The sequence below is a fragment of the Danio rerio genome, chromosome 6 (genome assembly GCF_049306965.1).
Source record: "Danio rerio strain Tuebingen ecotype United States chromosome 6, GRCz12tu, whole genome shotgun sequence".
NCBI classification, from domain to species: domain Eukaryota; kingdom Metazoa; phylum Chordata; class Actinopteri; order Cypriniformes; family Danionidae; genus Danio; species Danio rerio.
In genome coordinates this window covers 14,000,217-14,015,000 of record NC_133181.1, presented here as the reverse complement: position 1 = coordinate 14,015,000, position 14,784 = coordinate 14,000,217, and the positions used below count along the sequence as shown (strand labels likewise).

At 34.0% G+C, this 14,784-nt stretch overlaps 3 protein-coding genes across 7 annotated transcripts in view; all 3 read right to left on the bottom strand.

Annotated features, from left to right (window-relative positions):
• casp8 (caspase 8, apoptosis-related cysteine peptidase) overlaps positions 1-8,581 on the bottom strand; it is a 10,970-nt gene extending 2,389 nt beyond the window's left edge. The window contains exons 1-9 of one of the 2 annotated variants that reach the window (XM_073953335.1): positions 8,426-8,581; positions 7,430-7,731; positions 7,169-7,268; positions 6,804-6,957; positions 5,364-5,413; positions 4,137-4,152; positions 3,989-4,044; positions 3,337-3,454; positions 1,258-1,765 (exon numbers count right to left, since the gene is read on the bottom strand). In XM_073953335.1, the coding sequence (XP_073809436.1) occupies positions 1,258-1,765; positions 3,337-3,454; positions 3,989-4,044; positions 4,137-4,152; positions 5,364-5,413; positions 6,804-6,957; positions 7,169-7,268; positions 7,430-7,728 (1,301 nt within the window). In that variant the 5' untranslated portion in view covers positions 7,729-7,731; positions 8,426-8,581. 2 annotated transcript variants of the gene reach the window in all.
• Positions 1-14,784, bottom strand: part of asic4b (acid-sensing (proton-gated) ion channel family member 4b) — a 750,743-nt gene that overhangs the window by 644,184 nt on the left and 91,775 nt on the right. The gene's annotated exons all lie outside the window — the stretch shown is intronic.
• On the bottom strand, positions 8,913-14,504 carry catip (ciliogenesis associated TTC17 interacting protein). 4 transcript variants are annotated; one of them, XM_073953352.1, is made up of 10 exons: positions 14,290-14,504; positions 14,100-14,191; positions 13,087-13,895; positions 12,344-12,399; positions 12,128-12,214; positions 11,177-11,344; positions 10,918-11,042; positions 9,793-9,869; positions 9,599-9,687; positions 8,913-9,171 (listed from the first exon to the last, which is right to left on the bottom strand). In XM_073953352.1, exons 3-10 carry the CDS (start codon positions 13,442-13,444, stop codon positions 8,992-8,994), a joined length of 1,140 nt encoding a protein of 379 aa, XP_073809453.1. In that variant the 5' UTR covers positions 13,445-13,895; positions 14,100-14,191; positions 14,290-14,504; the 3' UTR covers positions 8,913-8,991. The 4 variants fall into 4 exon arrangements, with proteins under 4 accessions (XP_073809453.1, XP_005165901.1, NP_001070238.1 ...); XM_005165844.5 differs by having other exon boundaries at positions 13,087-13,272; NM_001076770.1 differs by having other exon boundaries at positions 9,599-9,711; positions 13,087-13,272; positions 14,290-14,503.

Here is a 14,784-nt window from a genome sequence, read left to right as displayed (position 1 = left end):
TTAACATTTACTCTTCTCACACACAGTTTATTTTTGACTACACAAAATTTTCGCTTTTTTTCTTTTCATCAATAAATTTTCTAATGAAGAAAGGTATATGGGCCGGTGTATACGAGCTTTTTCAAAGTTTTTTACAGTGTTGTTAAATTTACATTGCTCAATTTACATAGCCCTTAACGTTTTATTTTATAGATGCTTATTATCGAGAGAGTTACGGTGCTTTCACACCTAGACTTTTTGTTTCGGAACCTGTCTCGTTTGCCCAGTTAGCGCGGATCGTTTGGCATATGTGGATCCACAACCAATCGCGCTCAAATCCACGCCAAATTAATCGCTCCGAGATCGCTTGAATGAGGTGGTCTCGGCTCGATTGAAGTGAACTCTGGAGCGGATCGATAGTAGTGAGAAAGTGATAAGATCCGAGCGCGGTTATATCACAGTGTATTATGGATATGTAATAAACATACGGCTATATGAAGAGAGAATTATTATTATTATTATAGTAGGGCGGGAGGTCATTCCAGACATCCCAAGTCTCCCGGAAGTTTCAGGTGTCTACTGCAAATGCACAGAGATTTCCGCATGCCTACAAATGAGAGGTAATCTCGCGTCTCCCTCCTGGTCCTTAAATACGTCGCGCACTCTTCTCACCCCTCCCCACAGCATCTCTCCTCGCTCTTTAGACACGTCACGCGCACCTTGTCAAACACCACAAAACCACCACCTCCCCTTGACAGCTGAGCGGGACTCTGCAAAACAAACCGTGAAAGTCTGACCAATGTGAGGAGAGTTTACTCACACGTGACTTGTTTTAGCTCTTTTGGTCCATTTAGAAACTTTGCCGTGTGAAAGCGAACCGCACCAAGAGCAAAGAGCAACAATGTAACGATTGTAATCTCTGTTTCGGAACAACTGAATGGATTCACAGGTGTGAAAGCACCCTAAAAGTATCAAATATAAAGAACCAGTAAGACATCAGTTGTTCCAATCTATCAGAAGAAAGCAACATTAGTTCACATTTTCTTCCTCTCTGAATCAATAATAAATTCTTACATTGGACTATCCCTTTAAGTATCAGTTAATGAATCTGCACGTATGAGCCAAATAGTTGAGAATTAAAGACTAACTGCAAAGTAAACTCCCTTATCTGTATCACATCACATTTGATCACACGTGTAATCATTGTGGAGCAGGAATATTAAGTTCTACAAATCATCAGGGGTAAATTTAGCATGAACGAGTCTCATTTAAACTCACTTGGGACACAATTCCTCCATCTTTTTACAGAGCTCCTGGATAAAGATAGAGCCCTCTTTAGTGTGTCGGTAGGAGAGGTAGTGCTCTACTGTGGCCATTCCGATCAGGAAATCAGCTTCGATTGGAATTTTGCGGAGCACTATTATTCCTGCATCCTCCTCATATTTTTCGTCTTCCTCAGGAGCATCCTCGCGTCCATCCGACGTCCAAACACCAGCCTGGTTCTCATCTCCTTGGCAGGCTTGAATAAAGAAAAGCTTGGGCTTGCTTGCTAGTGTTCTGCATCCGGCAAAAGGCAAAGTGACTTCTCGGATTTCAACTGGTTTACCATCTGTGCCCAAAACTGTGCCCTTCTCTCCGTGTGAGAGAATACAGCAAACAAAAGCACCCATTGAAGCATGATTCTTATTTGCAAACTGCTTTATCTCATCTTTTATAGCCCAGGCTTCCAGATCACTCCGTACCTCAATCTGGAAATGCATTCTGCTAAACAATTTGGCAAGTCTATCTGCAGAAAGAGAGAGAGAGAGAAATTTAAGCATCACAAATTTTAATAAATACATATCCTGTAAAAAAATGCAGGGTTGCACACAATTTATTCATGTTTAGGTGGATTGTACATAAAACAATTAAGGTGTCCCCACCAAAAAAATCAATAATTAAGTTGTTTTAGCTTATTTTAAATATTATTTTTAAACAAACAGCAATAAATAAATTATTAAATAAATAAACAGACAAACAAATATACACAGCGGGGAAAATAAGTATTAAACACGTCAACATTTTTCTCAGAAAACATATTCCTAAAGGTGCTGTTGACTTTTGAAAATTTGGATGTTGATAACAACCAAAGAAATCCATATATGCAAAGAAAACCAATCTAATTAGTTTACAAACTAAGTTATGTTCAATAAAATGAATGACACAGAGAAGTAGTATTGAACACACGAAGAAAGGGAGGTGTAGAAAGGCAGTGAAAGCCCAGACAGCAGCTGAAATCTCTCGGTAGTTACTCAGGAACCCTCTGCCCTTCATCATAGTAAATTAATATTTGCTGCTTCACTCCACTACATTACCAGGATGAAGAAGATAAAACCAGAGCGAACATTTCAGCAAGACAATGACCCAAAACACAGACAAGGCAACTTAAAAATGCTTTCAGAGAAAGACAATGAAGCTGTAGAATGGCCCAAACAATCACCTGACTTAAATCCAATAAAGAATATAAATTAAAGATCAGATTTGATAGATGAGACCCACAAAACCATCAAGATTTTTACACTCTGCTGAAGTCTGTGAAAAAAAACCTCACACCTGAACAATTCATGTGACTTCATTCTCCATATGAGAGGCGTCTTTAAGCTGCCATCACCAAAAAGCCTTTATATAAAGTAAATAAGTAATAAATACGTTTCAGTAGTTCAGTACTTTCTCCTTGTGTCATTCTATTGTTATTACACATAAAATCACTTTTCAGATTGTGAAATGACATATTCATTACTTATTTTAATTATATGATATATATATATATATATATATATATATATATATATATATATATATATATATATATATATATATATATATATATATATATATATATATATATATATAAAGAGAGAGAGAGAGAGAGAGAGTAGGAGACCCTGGACCACAAAACCAGTTACAAGCATCTTTTTTTATTGAGATTTAGACGTCACCTAAGAGCAACATAAGTATGCTTTCAAGTATTTGAAAATTTGAAATTTGAGGGATCAGAAAATCAAAAAAATGTACTTTAAAGTTGTATAAATGAAGTGCTTTACAATGTACATTACTAATCAAAAATCTTGTTTTGCAATACTTAAAGGAAATGTACAAAACCTCTTAGTAAAACATGACACTTACTTAATACATAATTTACTTTTTATTTTGTCATAAAATGATATTTTGATAATTTAGACTGATTTTGTGGTCCAGGGTCATATATATATATATATATATATATATATATATATATATATATATATATATATATATATATATATATATATATATATATATATATATAGATGAGCTCAACACTTTAGCCAGAAATACCTTTGTCCATATCAGTGCCTGTTCGTTTGAGCAGGTTAGTACTTTTCAAGAAGTTGTAGTTGTTGATGATTAAACAGTATCCAAGAGGCCGCTGGGTCAGTATGTAATATTCGTTTGGCTACATGAACACAAATCAAATCACATTAAATTAGCAAATTTCAATATCATTTCGGAAACAATAAATACAGCTTTTAACTCATCTTACTTATTTGTCATTGCAGTTTAGGCTGTGTTTAACAATAACAAACATTTATCAGCTGCAGGAGCTCATAATTTGGCTCATAGAAGTCATCATATTCGGAAATTGATATTCATCACAATATAGCACATAGTTCATATATACTGACAACATGGAACATTTTGGAAGAACTGACCACTTTTTTTACATCTTCATGTACTCAGTCACATGTGAATTTTTTTCTCTCACTTTACTTAGAATGTCAGGGCAAATGTTTGATTAAGAATGTAGAAATATTAAATAAATATTAATGAAATATAAAACTTTTTTTTCAAAACTAATGATTACAGGCCCAAAATAAAATATTGCTAAAAGAACAAAATGCAAGCAGGGCGTTTGTTTGTTAGAAACGTTAGTAAATTATGTAATAAAAACAATAATAATTAAAATGTAATAAAAAAAAACTATTTTTACATTTAATGGAGTTTCTGCGTCTGTAGTAATTGTGCCAGCCGAAGAGTTTCTCCTCCCTAAGATAAAAACATGGTGTAGTGGTAGAAATGGATACCAAAAACATTATGTTAGACAATGATTTGAGAGTAGGTATGAGAGTATAACTTACTTTCTCTCTCCATTGTCTGTGTTAAAACCAACATGTGGAAGGAAAAAACAACAAGAATTAACACAGCACACTCAAAAATAGAAGACCCACCCCTCACTGACAAAGGTTAAGAATTTGTCCCATACATGAGCTTATATGTCCCATTTTGACTACTCTGCCACCATAAATAGTGAAAAGGGCTTTAAGACCAAGCGGAATCATAGTGTGAATTCAGGTTATCAGTTTTAGCCAATGCAAGTAATTCTTTTTTAAGAGTCCAACATCCAGTTGTGAAGAAATCATCTGACATAAGCAAAGTCATCTTTCGCTACTGTATTGTTTTAAATAGAGAAAACATTTGGCAAGTAACTTTTATTCTATAAATCTTATTCTTGAAAAAAACATGACAAATAAAAGAGTTTGAAGCACTTTTACAAAAGAGGCTAGAAAAATTGCGAAGCTCTAAATGATTATTATTATTATTTTGTTTCAGATTTTTATTATTCAAATGGCCAAATTCTGAATGAGGAAAATTGAATGTGCTGGCCAGTTTGTTATTTGCTTAATACATTACACTAGGCTAGTTTTTAATTTAAAACTTTTTTTCTTCTATTTGATATAATATATTTCTATTTTAAAAACATTTATTTGTCATTCTTTATTCTAAACATTTTTGGTACATCAAAAAGTGTGGTTGTGATGGCCATCCAACAATCTAATTCAGCTAAAAAAACAGCTTAAAATGTTACCTAAATTCAGTATTCAAATCTCATAATTAAATAGAAAGTGAGGCGAATGACTGCATTAAATTCCACTTTTTGAGAAAAAACAAAAAAAAACTTTCCCCAGGCTGGCTATGGGCCATTATGTATGTATGTATGAATGAATGAATGAATGAATGAATGTATGTATGTATGAATGAATGAATGAATGTATGCATGTATGAATGTATGTATGTATGCATGCATGTATATATGTATGTATGTATGCATGTATGTATGCATATATTTATGTATGTATGTATGTATGTATGCATGCATGTATGAATGAATGTATGCATGTATGAATGAATGTATGTATGTATGAATGTATGTATGCATGTATCTATCTAAACAAAATTATATATATATATATATATATATATATATATATATATATATATATATATATATACACACACACACACACACACACACAAGTATCTATACAAGTAGAAACAGTACTATAGGAAAGAATTAGTAAACTTACTTCAGATACAGGGTTGTTGAGAAAAACTTCTTCTAGAGGAAGTCTGCCTCCTATTGGACAACATAAAAAAATTTACAAAAATAAGCTGTTGTCTATATTTAAAAAAAAAGAGAAAAGTAGATATAGGAGCTATAGTAGATTAGGGCTATCAATAATATCGAAATTAATGATATGTTGAAAATGTGCATACCACTATATACATATTGTAATCGTTAGCAATAAATGAGTAATTTAGTATAAAAAGCAACCATTACTGTCACTCAATGGGTCTAAACTTTAAACAAAAAAGAAGATTTTTTGAGGAATGCTGGAAAAAAAGCAGCAATTGGCCAGTAGGAACAAAAAATACTAAATGAGTAAACGATGGCAGACTTTTAATATTTGGGTGAACTATATCATTCACCAGTGGAGCAAGTAGTGTTGATATTTATCTTTGTTTATTTGTTTGTTTATTTTATTCAAATGTATGATTTGTTTTATGCAACAGTAAAACATGGCTATTCAATTTAAAAAATCGTAATGCTTTATTTTCCTTAAAATAATGGGAAATATGGGGCTGTATTTTAATGATCTAGACGCAAAGTCAAAAAGGGTGTGTCCGAATTCACTTTTGCTATTTTAAGCACCGAAAAATCCGCTTTGCTCCGCCGCGCATGGTCTAACAGGGTTGAGCTTATTCTCTTAATGAGTTATAGGTGTGTTTTGAGAATAAACCAATCAGAGTCTCATCTCCCATTCCTTTTAAGAGTCAGTTGTGCATAGCGCATTTACTATTTACATGACAGACTTTGTAAGTAAAAAAACTGAGCGTTTCACTAGCGAGAAAACAGTTAAACAGACTATATGCAGCGCAAGAATGAGCCTCATCATTCTTTACTTTCATTTTCACTCTCTTTCATGGATAAGGAAACGTGTTGTACGCACAGTTAAGAGCAAAGATTGTTTCAAAACTATTTCTAAATTCTATTTTAATTTCCAGCAAATGAATAAATGAACAATAATAACGAAGTGTGGAGTTACAAATACACATACTATGTCCCATATGGTCCAAAATCTGACAGGTGGGCAAATCTAAGCTTGTTTTTAATTAAACAAATATAAATATGCATTTAATAAATAATGCTGCTAATAATAATAACATTATACATAAGCAAATTTATAGGAATAAACTGAAAAAGCCCCCCAAGTAGCGTCAATTAATTTGCTATGTAAACAATGTGGCGGAAAACGGGAAAATTAGTGTTGCGCTGGTTTAAAAATAGCAACAGGTCATAGAAACATGTCTTGCGTGTTATTGCACTGGGTGTACAATAGGGCCCATGGTTCCATTAAAATGCTTTTTTGCATATCGAAAATCACATTATACAGCATGCTTCCATCGCATTTATCTTCAATATTACACAGCCTAATATAGATCATTTATGTGATGCAATCCTTTACCTTGTTCCTGGTCTCTGTGACTCTGATTCCTGAACCTCTCGATCATAACAGCCAGCTGTTTGTCACATTTTTCTAAAATTCTGTAAAGTTCATCCAGATTGTCTGGCCCAAGCCTCTGTTGTTTTTCCATCTCAATCAAAGTATCTAGAAATGACTGTATCGAAAAAAAGAAAACATTAAATATAAATGTAACTGGGTAAACGCAACCAATTATTATTGTGTTTACCCAATACATTTAATTCTTCATTAAATAAAAGGCAAAAAAAAAAAGTAGCTCTTTGTCAACATTTATAAATTCAACAATTTCATAATAGAGTATTATGTGTGTGCAATCTGATCATAATGAACACAGGGTTTTAACTCACAGTAGATCTTCCCAGCTTTGCCCTTGGAAGATCCAAAAGAAACTTTGCTGCGCGAAAGTTTTCTTCTGTCATGTCCTCAGATATTTTCAATAGCATCTTTCTGTGATAAAAAGAAAGAAAAGAAGTCACTAACATTGGATGAGGAGCCATTTCCAGGAAAACCATATAAACTACCACTTCGCTTATCTATATCAGACTACCAGTTTAACAGCGGACTTTCCAGTGTCATAACCTACAGTTCAATAAAAAATGTTTTCATACCTATAGGCTGAGACACCTTTACGAGAATTATCACATCGTAGCAGATTTCTTTTCACTTCCTCTTTAGATTTTTTCAGAATCTCGAGCAAGTCAATGCGGCCAATTGTGATCAGAAGTTCAGGGAAGAGCAGCTCATCCTCAAGCAATCCTTGCTCATCCAGTCGCAGAATCAGGTCTTTAGCATCAGTCACTGACTCCAAACGCCTTTTGGGAATGAAATCTAAGCACAGAAACTTCAGCTGGTCCACATCACCGCTTGTCAGGTTCTCATCAATCTCGTGAAAGATCTGAGGATCCATATTCTACTGCATAATGTAGAAAAACACATTCACCAACCAAAGGAAAACCCTAATGTTTGCAAACAGTCTGATAGTCATAAGCTCAACAGGACATGTTAAGGCTTGCCCTAACCTGTTACTTATATTGAAAACATGCTGTAAGAAACTTCAAGGTTTAGTTTATATGTGCTTATTTATAATATATAGCTTATATTTTATAACACACATATACATAGTTAAATAATACAACATATGAGGATACTTTAGTTCCAGATATAGGAATTTTAGTTCCAAAACATAAAAGTACTATCATTTAACAAGTTTTGAATCGTTTTACATCAGCACACACACAACTATTTAATACAAAAAAGTTATACAAGTTAACTGTTTATATATATATATATATATAGCCTTCCTGGTCACAGCTAACGTTAGTCACTGTATAGTTTTGTGAATTTATTACGTATTTTAAAATGCTGAGATAGTTATCCCGTCACAATAGAGCTAACTTCAGTTTAATCACTCTTTAAAAGCGTTTACAACTACACAACCTATATTTTAAAAAAGTGTAACTTGTCGATACTTAAAATTTCGTATTAAGCTAGTTCATTTTTACTCAGTAACTTAAGTGACCAGCTACAGTGTACGTTACCAATGGCAAAACTGTCATTAAGCCTAACGCCAACATGTCCTTAAATACAAACACAGCTCTTCTTACCTTGGTGTTTACACCACCCAAGTGAAATAAAATCGAAGTGAACCCTCGTAGCGTATAAGAATAAAAGTCAGGCTAGCCGGACTGGCATGCTAATGCTACTGTTTTCTTCCGATTAACAAGTTGCTTTCAGTTTCTTAACAAATACATTTTCGACTTAACCAGGAAGTGACATATGGGTACTTTCAAAACAACGGAGGGCGTTACCATTGAGTCACGTAATTCTGAAGAAATTAATTTACAGTAACTCTGACACGAAAAAAAGTATTTTAAGCATATTTAATGTGTAGCATATCTGTATTATGCTGTTTAGATTTTACCAACTTTTAAATATTACAACAATTACAGAGAAATATGGCATTGAAGAGTGTAAAGTTCCAATATTTATTTTATACACTAAACTGTTTGATGTCCTATGTATTTTTAAATAAGCTAAATTTCAATACTCTGACATAAGATTTAAGAGTGCCTACAAAGAGTCATACCAATGCGCCATTAGAAGAAAACCTTTATTTTCTGTCCTGGATAACATCAGACAAATCATGGTTAGCATTTAAAAATCGAATGTTTCAGAACTCCTGGGATTTTCCAGGAGGACTTTGAGAGGCAAAAGGTGCAAAAAAGTCACGAGCAAAAGAGAAGACATCTTGAGGTTTTCTCAACAGCAGAAACTGCAGGAAGTCCGCCAGTAAAGCCTTCAGCTCAGGGTGTTGTCTGAGGTATGAGGAGTAATCTGCTTTGAGCTCTTCCTGTGTTGAGAATGTGTAAAATGAGTCAGATAAACAAACTTCAAATGTCTAAAACACAAGGAAATAGTACACCAAACATGTTCGCTTTTTTATTTAGTTCACAAAAGAAGATAGTTTGAAGAATGTTAAACATGTAGCCTTTGACCTCCACAAAAGCTTTTTTTATTACAGTGGGTGTCAATAGCTGCCGGTTTTCACCAGACTTAAAAATATATTCTTGTGTGTGTTAACCCAAAAAGTACACAGTAATTGCATAAGTAAATGTTAATTTTTCAGTGAACTATCCTTTAAATTTGTTTTAGGTTTCAATGACATTTAGTAACATTTTAACGATGGGTTAGATTTTTTTTACCCCACAATTTTGTTTTAATAACTGTGTAGAGGTCTTTATGAATAGTTATCGCACAAATAACAAACATTTTGATACCTTTCTGTCAAGAAACTTTGAATAAAGCTCCATATCTTCCTCCCATATGAGTGGCTTCTTCTCCATCACAGGAATCTTGTCCTTCTCCACTAGAAAAAAAAAAGTTTTAATCACTTTTTACTTTATATTTTGGACTGTAAAGATTAATTATGATCCCAAAAGAGCAGAATGTGAAGTGATAAAAGTCTTGTTACCTCCATCCAGTAAGAAAGGCAAATGCAGTAACTTCATCACTGCAGGTGAGCCCAACTGCACTCTGCTTGCAAGATGCCTGTGGAAATATTTTAGTTAAAGATCATTTTCTAACATCTAAACTAAAACATGAAGAATATGTGGAAGCAACTGATTTTGATTGAAAGATTCATATTCGATATCTTACGCCTCTTGCAAAGTCAAATTGAAACACTTTTCAAGCACTTTCCAGGTGCATTTTAAAACTTTTTCAGTGCTCTTTATTCTATTTACACACATATAAAAACTTCATAAAATTATATCAAATGCTATTCGTTATTGTTTCTATAGTATAGTAGTCTAAGCAACAGTTTTGATGACATATTTAGCAAGTCCCACATTGAATTACTGTCTATTACTCTCTTAAATGTAATTTCTTTGCAATGTAAATGTGTCATATTCATTCATTAATTTTCTTTTCGGCTTAGTCCTTTTGTTAATCGGGCGTCACCACAGTGGAAAAAACACCAATTTATGCGTAATGTTTTACGCAGCGAAAGTCCTTCCAGCTGCAACCCACGACTGGGAAACACCCATACACACTCATTCACACACATACACTACAGACAGTTTAGCTTACTCAATTTGCCTATACCACATGTCTTTGAACTTGTGGGGGAAACCGAGTACCCGTAGGAAACCTACACGGACGTAGGAAACCCACGCGAAACTCCACACAGAAATGCCAACTGACCCAGCAGAGGCTCGGACCAGTGACTTTCTTGCTGTGAGGTGATTGTGCTACCCACTATGACTGCACCACCGCATCGCCATCTTAAATTTATATTTATTTTAATTTTAGAGGGCGCAGATTTTAAAATTAAGATTTAAAAAATTTAGTTTTAATTTTATGTATAATATTTTTTTTTTTATTTAGCTCGTTAATAATTATTACCTATTGAGTAAGATACAAAAGCAACCCAATTACATTTTAACTATATCTAAAATCTAAGCACTATTTCAACCTTGAAAACAGTAGATTAAATCTAAAGAATTTTCAGCACCAGTACAAAACCTGTACCATCCGTTCTTATGACTAACAAACTACAGGTTTTTCTTTCTAGTCAAATACAAAAAGAGTATTCTACCCATCAGGCATGAAGAAGCAATGCCAGGTTGCTGAGGAGAGATTTGCAGAGTAGATGGTCCTTTCAATCCCAAAGATATCGACTAAATCTTCCCCAACCATCTGCTTCTGCCACCCAAGTGCTTTCTGAACAAACAAGTGTATCAGTCTCCTTTAAGAACGATTAACAGAACCTCATCTACAATCATACATGTACTGGTTACACGGCATATAAATACCAACTAGATGTGAAATGCATCTATTAATCTCCCTTGACTTACATAAACTGACTTAGAAAGCCCAGAATCTGCATCTAATGACAGGAATGTCATGTTTTCCGGAACAATCTTCTGTCGAGCCATTATGCGCAGGAGGAGGAAGTTGGATGCCTCAGACACAAAGCCATCTAGAGAGCTCAATGGGAATTTGAGGGTTTGTGTTTTCACTCCCTGAAAATGAGTTAAAGAGGAGATGTTTTATTATTGATTTTATAAAAGTGTGATTAATTTCATTTAAATATATTTTAAAAACATATACATCATATACATTAAATATTTTGAAGAATGATGGTTACTGGGACCCATAGACTTCCATAGTATGCATAAAAAATACTATGGAAGTCAATGGGTGCCAGCTATCAGCATTCTTCAAAATATTTACTCAAAAAACTCAAATAGCTTTTGTATGAGTGAAGGGTGAGGAAAATATGACAGAATATTCCTTTTTAGGTAAACTATTACAATAATATTTCAATGACATTATTGAAATCAACACAAACTCTGGCAGGTTTAGATTATCAAGCGTGTGTTTCACCACTTTTTCAAAATAACATTCATTCATTTATTTTCTTTTCGGCTTAGTCCCTTTATTAATCAAGGGTCGCCACAGCGGAATGAACCGCCAACTTATCCAGCATATGTTTTACGCAGTGGATGCCCTTCCAGCTGCAACCCATCACTGGGAAACATCCATACACACTCATTCACACACATACACTAAAGCCAATTTAGTTTATTCAATTCACCTACAGCACATGTCTTGTGGTGGGGGAAACCGAAGCACCCGAAGGAAACCCACGCGAACACTGGAAGAACATGCAAACTCCACACAGAAACGCCAACTGACCCAGTTGAGGCTTGAACCAACAACCAATTGCTGTGAGGCGATCGTGCTACATACTGCGCCACCATGACGCCCATATTCAAAATATGATGAGCAGAATGTTTATTTACCTCTCTCTCTGAGATGACTCGGTCAACCACTAGTTGATCATCTTGTCTAACAATATGAATCTTCCGGTCCACCGTTTTCTTTTCCAGCTGGAATATTGGAATATATATGTGTAGTATTACATTCGTTATTTCTTTTTAATGAATTTAAATATGTTGGTTACACACTGATGTAAATGCTTTTTGTAAACTTTGCTTTTATATCGATGAAAAAGATACCTTTACATATTCATGATGATTCTCTTCCAGTATCTCGAGCTTTCTGGATATATAGGCTGTTAACAACAGAAACAAAACCAACATATTTTTAGTTTATTTTGGGTTTTAAGTCACCATCCATAAAGTATATTTAAAAACGGAAAACTGTATAATGTATGATAACATATTCATCAGTGGCCATATTTTTTATTAACAGGAAATTGTAATCTTATCTCTAAATCTGTAAAGCTTAATTATTCATTATCATTTATTATTCATTATTATTATTAATAATATTATTAATATAAAATTTTAATACAAATATTAATATAAAATTAATATTAATATTATTGATATTATACATATTATTCATTTATCGCCATGAAGGACAACTTTACACTAAATCCTGAAATCCACCAGCAGCAAACAAAATTTATCCAGTTTTCCTTTGTACAAAATCAAGTATTGTCTTTCATATTTTCTATTTTGAGAAGTCATATCACTTAGCAATATGTCATAAAAAGGAACAAACAAATGCAAAAAGGCATCTTTTACAGTCTATGCACACAACTTTACAGTCAGCATGAAATTTGGTTTGTTTTGTAAAACGTATCACATACAAACACCTTCTGTAACGAAAAAACGTTAAGTTCATCCAAAATGTCTATTTTAATTTCATTGTGATTTAACAGACTGAGAAAATAACACAAATAAGTTTGTTCTCACTACCAAATAATAAACGGAAGTCATTATACAAAGCTTACCTACGATGGATGTGCCACAAGGGACGTCATCGATAGTTCCGTGACTATTGGCATGGAGCAGATAGCAAAGCTCCTCATTGTAGCTCGCTTTAGTAACACTTACAGAGAAATCTCCCAGTTCTCTGCCTGAATCAGACACGGTCACAAGTGAGTCTGCAAACAAACACTGCTCCAGATCCCTCTGTGCTGCAAATGACAGCATAAGTGATTTGCAATAAGAAATCCAAATGCAATAGTGTATTTCAAATCTTTCAATTATATAAATCAAAGTATTGTTGGAAAATGATAAAAAAATGGAAATTAATTTTCTCAAATTACACATGCATTTACTAAATAATAATTCAACTAAACAAAACATTAACCATTAAAAAAATAAACATTAGTCTTTCTATTTAAACCACGATAACCTCAAAGCAGGCATGGTGTTAGTACACTAAACAACGTTTAATGCTAACCATGGTGTTTATAATAAAACTGGTTACAAATGGTAATCAGGGCGAGGCAGTGGCGCAGTAGGTAATGCTGTCGCCTCACAGCAAGAAGGTCGCTGGGTCACTGGCATTTCTGTGTGGAGTTTGCATGTTCTTCCTGCCTTCGTGTGGGTTTCCTCCGGGTGCTCCAGTTTCCCCCACAATCCAAAGACATGCAGTACAGGTGAATTGGGTAGGCTAAATTGTCCGTAGTGTATGAGCGAGTGTGTGGATGTTTCCCAGAGATGGGTTGTGGCTGGAAGAGCATCTGCTGCGTTAAAACTTGCTGGATAAGTTGGTGGTTCATTCCGCTGTGGCGACCCCGAATTAATAAAGGGACTAAGCCGACAAGAAAATGAATGAATGAATGACAAATGATAATCAGTAAACAAAAAACAATGTTTACATACTAAACTTTTTTCTATAATAAAGCCATGGAGGTCCTAAAATAGCATTTCTGACAGGCAAACTGAACAGAAAAACGTTTAAATTAACGTCACTTACTGAAATATAGTCAGTCATGTTTAAATTAACGTTACTTACCAATGTGAATAAACTCCACTGCACTGACTGAAGCTTTTAGCTCTTCTGTTTCATTCTGAGTTAATTCACTTTCCTCCATGTCTTAAAAACTCCTGGACAATCAAAAATCGTTATAACATTATATAATGCTGTATATGATATCGCGCTATACGATTACAGCACATTAAGTGTCATTTCAAAGTTAACTTACCTGGATCGTACTGGTTTTAACAGCTTATCCTTCAACAGGCTTCAACACGCTATTTTGCTTCGCTAATGCTAATAAAAACAGAATATCATGAAACTGCAGCTTCAAAAATGCGTTACAAAAATCAGCGTCAAAATTAGGGCATATAAACGTCTTTATTTATCGTTTGTGTGTTTTGTCGATCATGCCTCGAACTTATTAGCATCTTTGGTTTCCTTAGAAACGATGTTGTCAACATCTACCGTAAACCTTCTTGTAATTGCGCCAATTTCTAACATTTCAAAACAGAAAAGGCAAACTCATATTAATTACTAATTCATTGGTTTATTATCACAACACATTGATAAATAAAAATCACTGCTTGTGGTACCATAGGTTTTCAAAACCCTGTTCATGGGTGGTTCACTGCACATTAATAACAATGTAAGAAAAAAACAAGTGCTTCATTATTAAAGGAAAACGTGCCTAAAGACATTCACACAATGCCTTTCAAAGTCT

What these genes read in the sequence shown, in the direction of transcription:
- catip (XM_073953352.1), bottom strand. Translation starts at nt 13,444, where the DNA reads ATGTTTTGTTTAGTTGAATTATTATTTAGTAAATGCATGTGTAATTTG. An exon ending in GGCTTTCTAAGTCAGTTTAT is followed by an intron (nt 11,043 to 11,176) that starts GTAAGTCAAGGG and finishes TTGTTTGTTCAG; the next exon opens with AAAGCACTTGGGTGGCAGAA. An exon ending in TGCTTCTTCATGCCTGATGG is followed by an intron (nt 9,870 to 10,917) that starts GTAGAATACTCT and finishes ATATTTCCACAG; the next exon opens with GCATCTTGCAAGCAGAGTGC.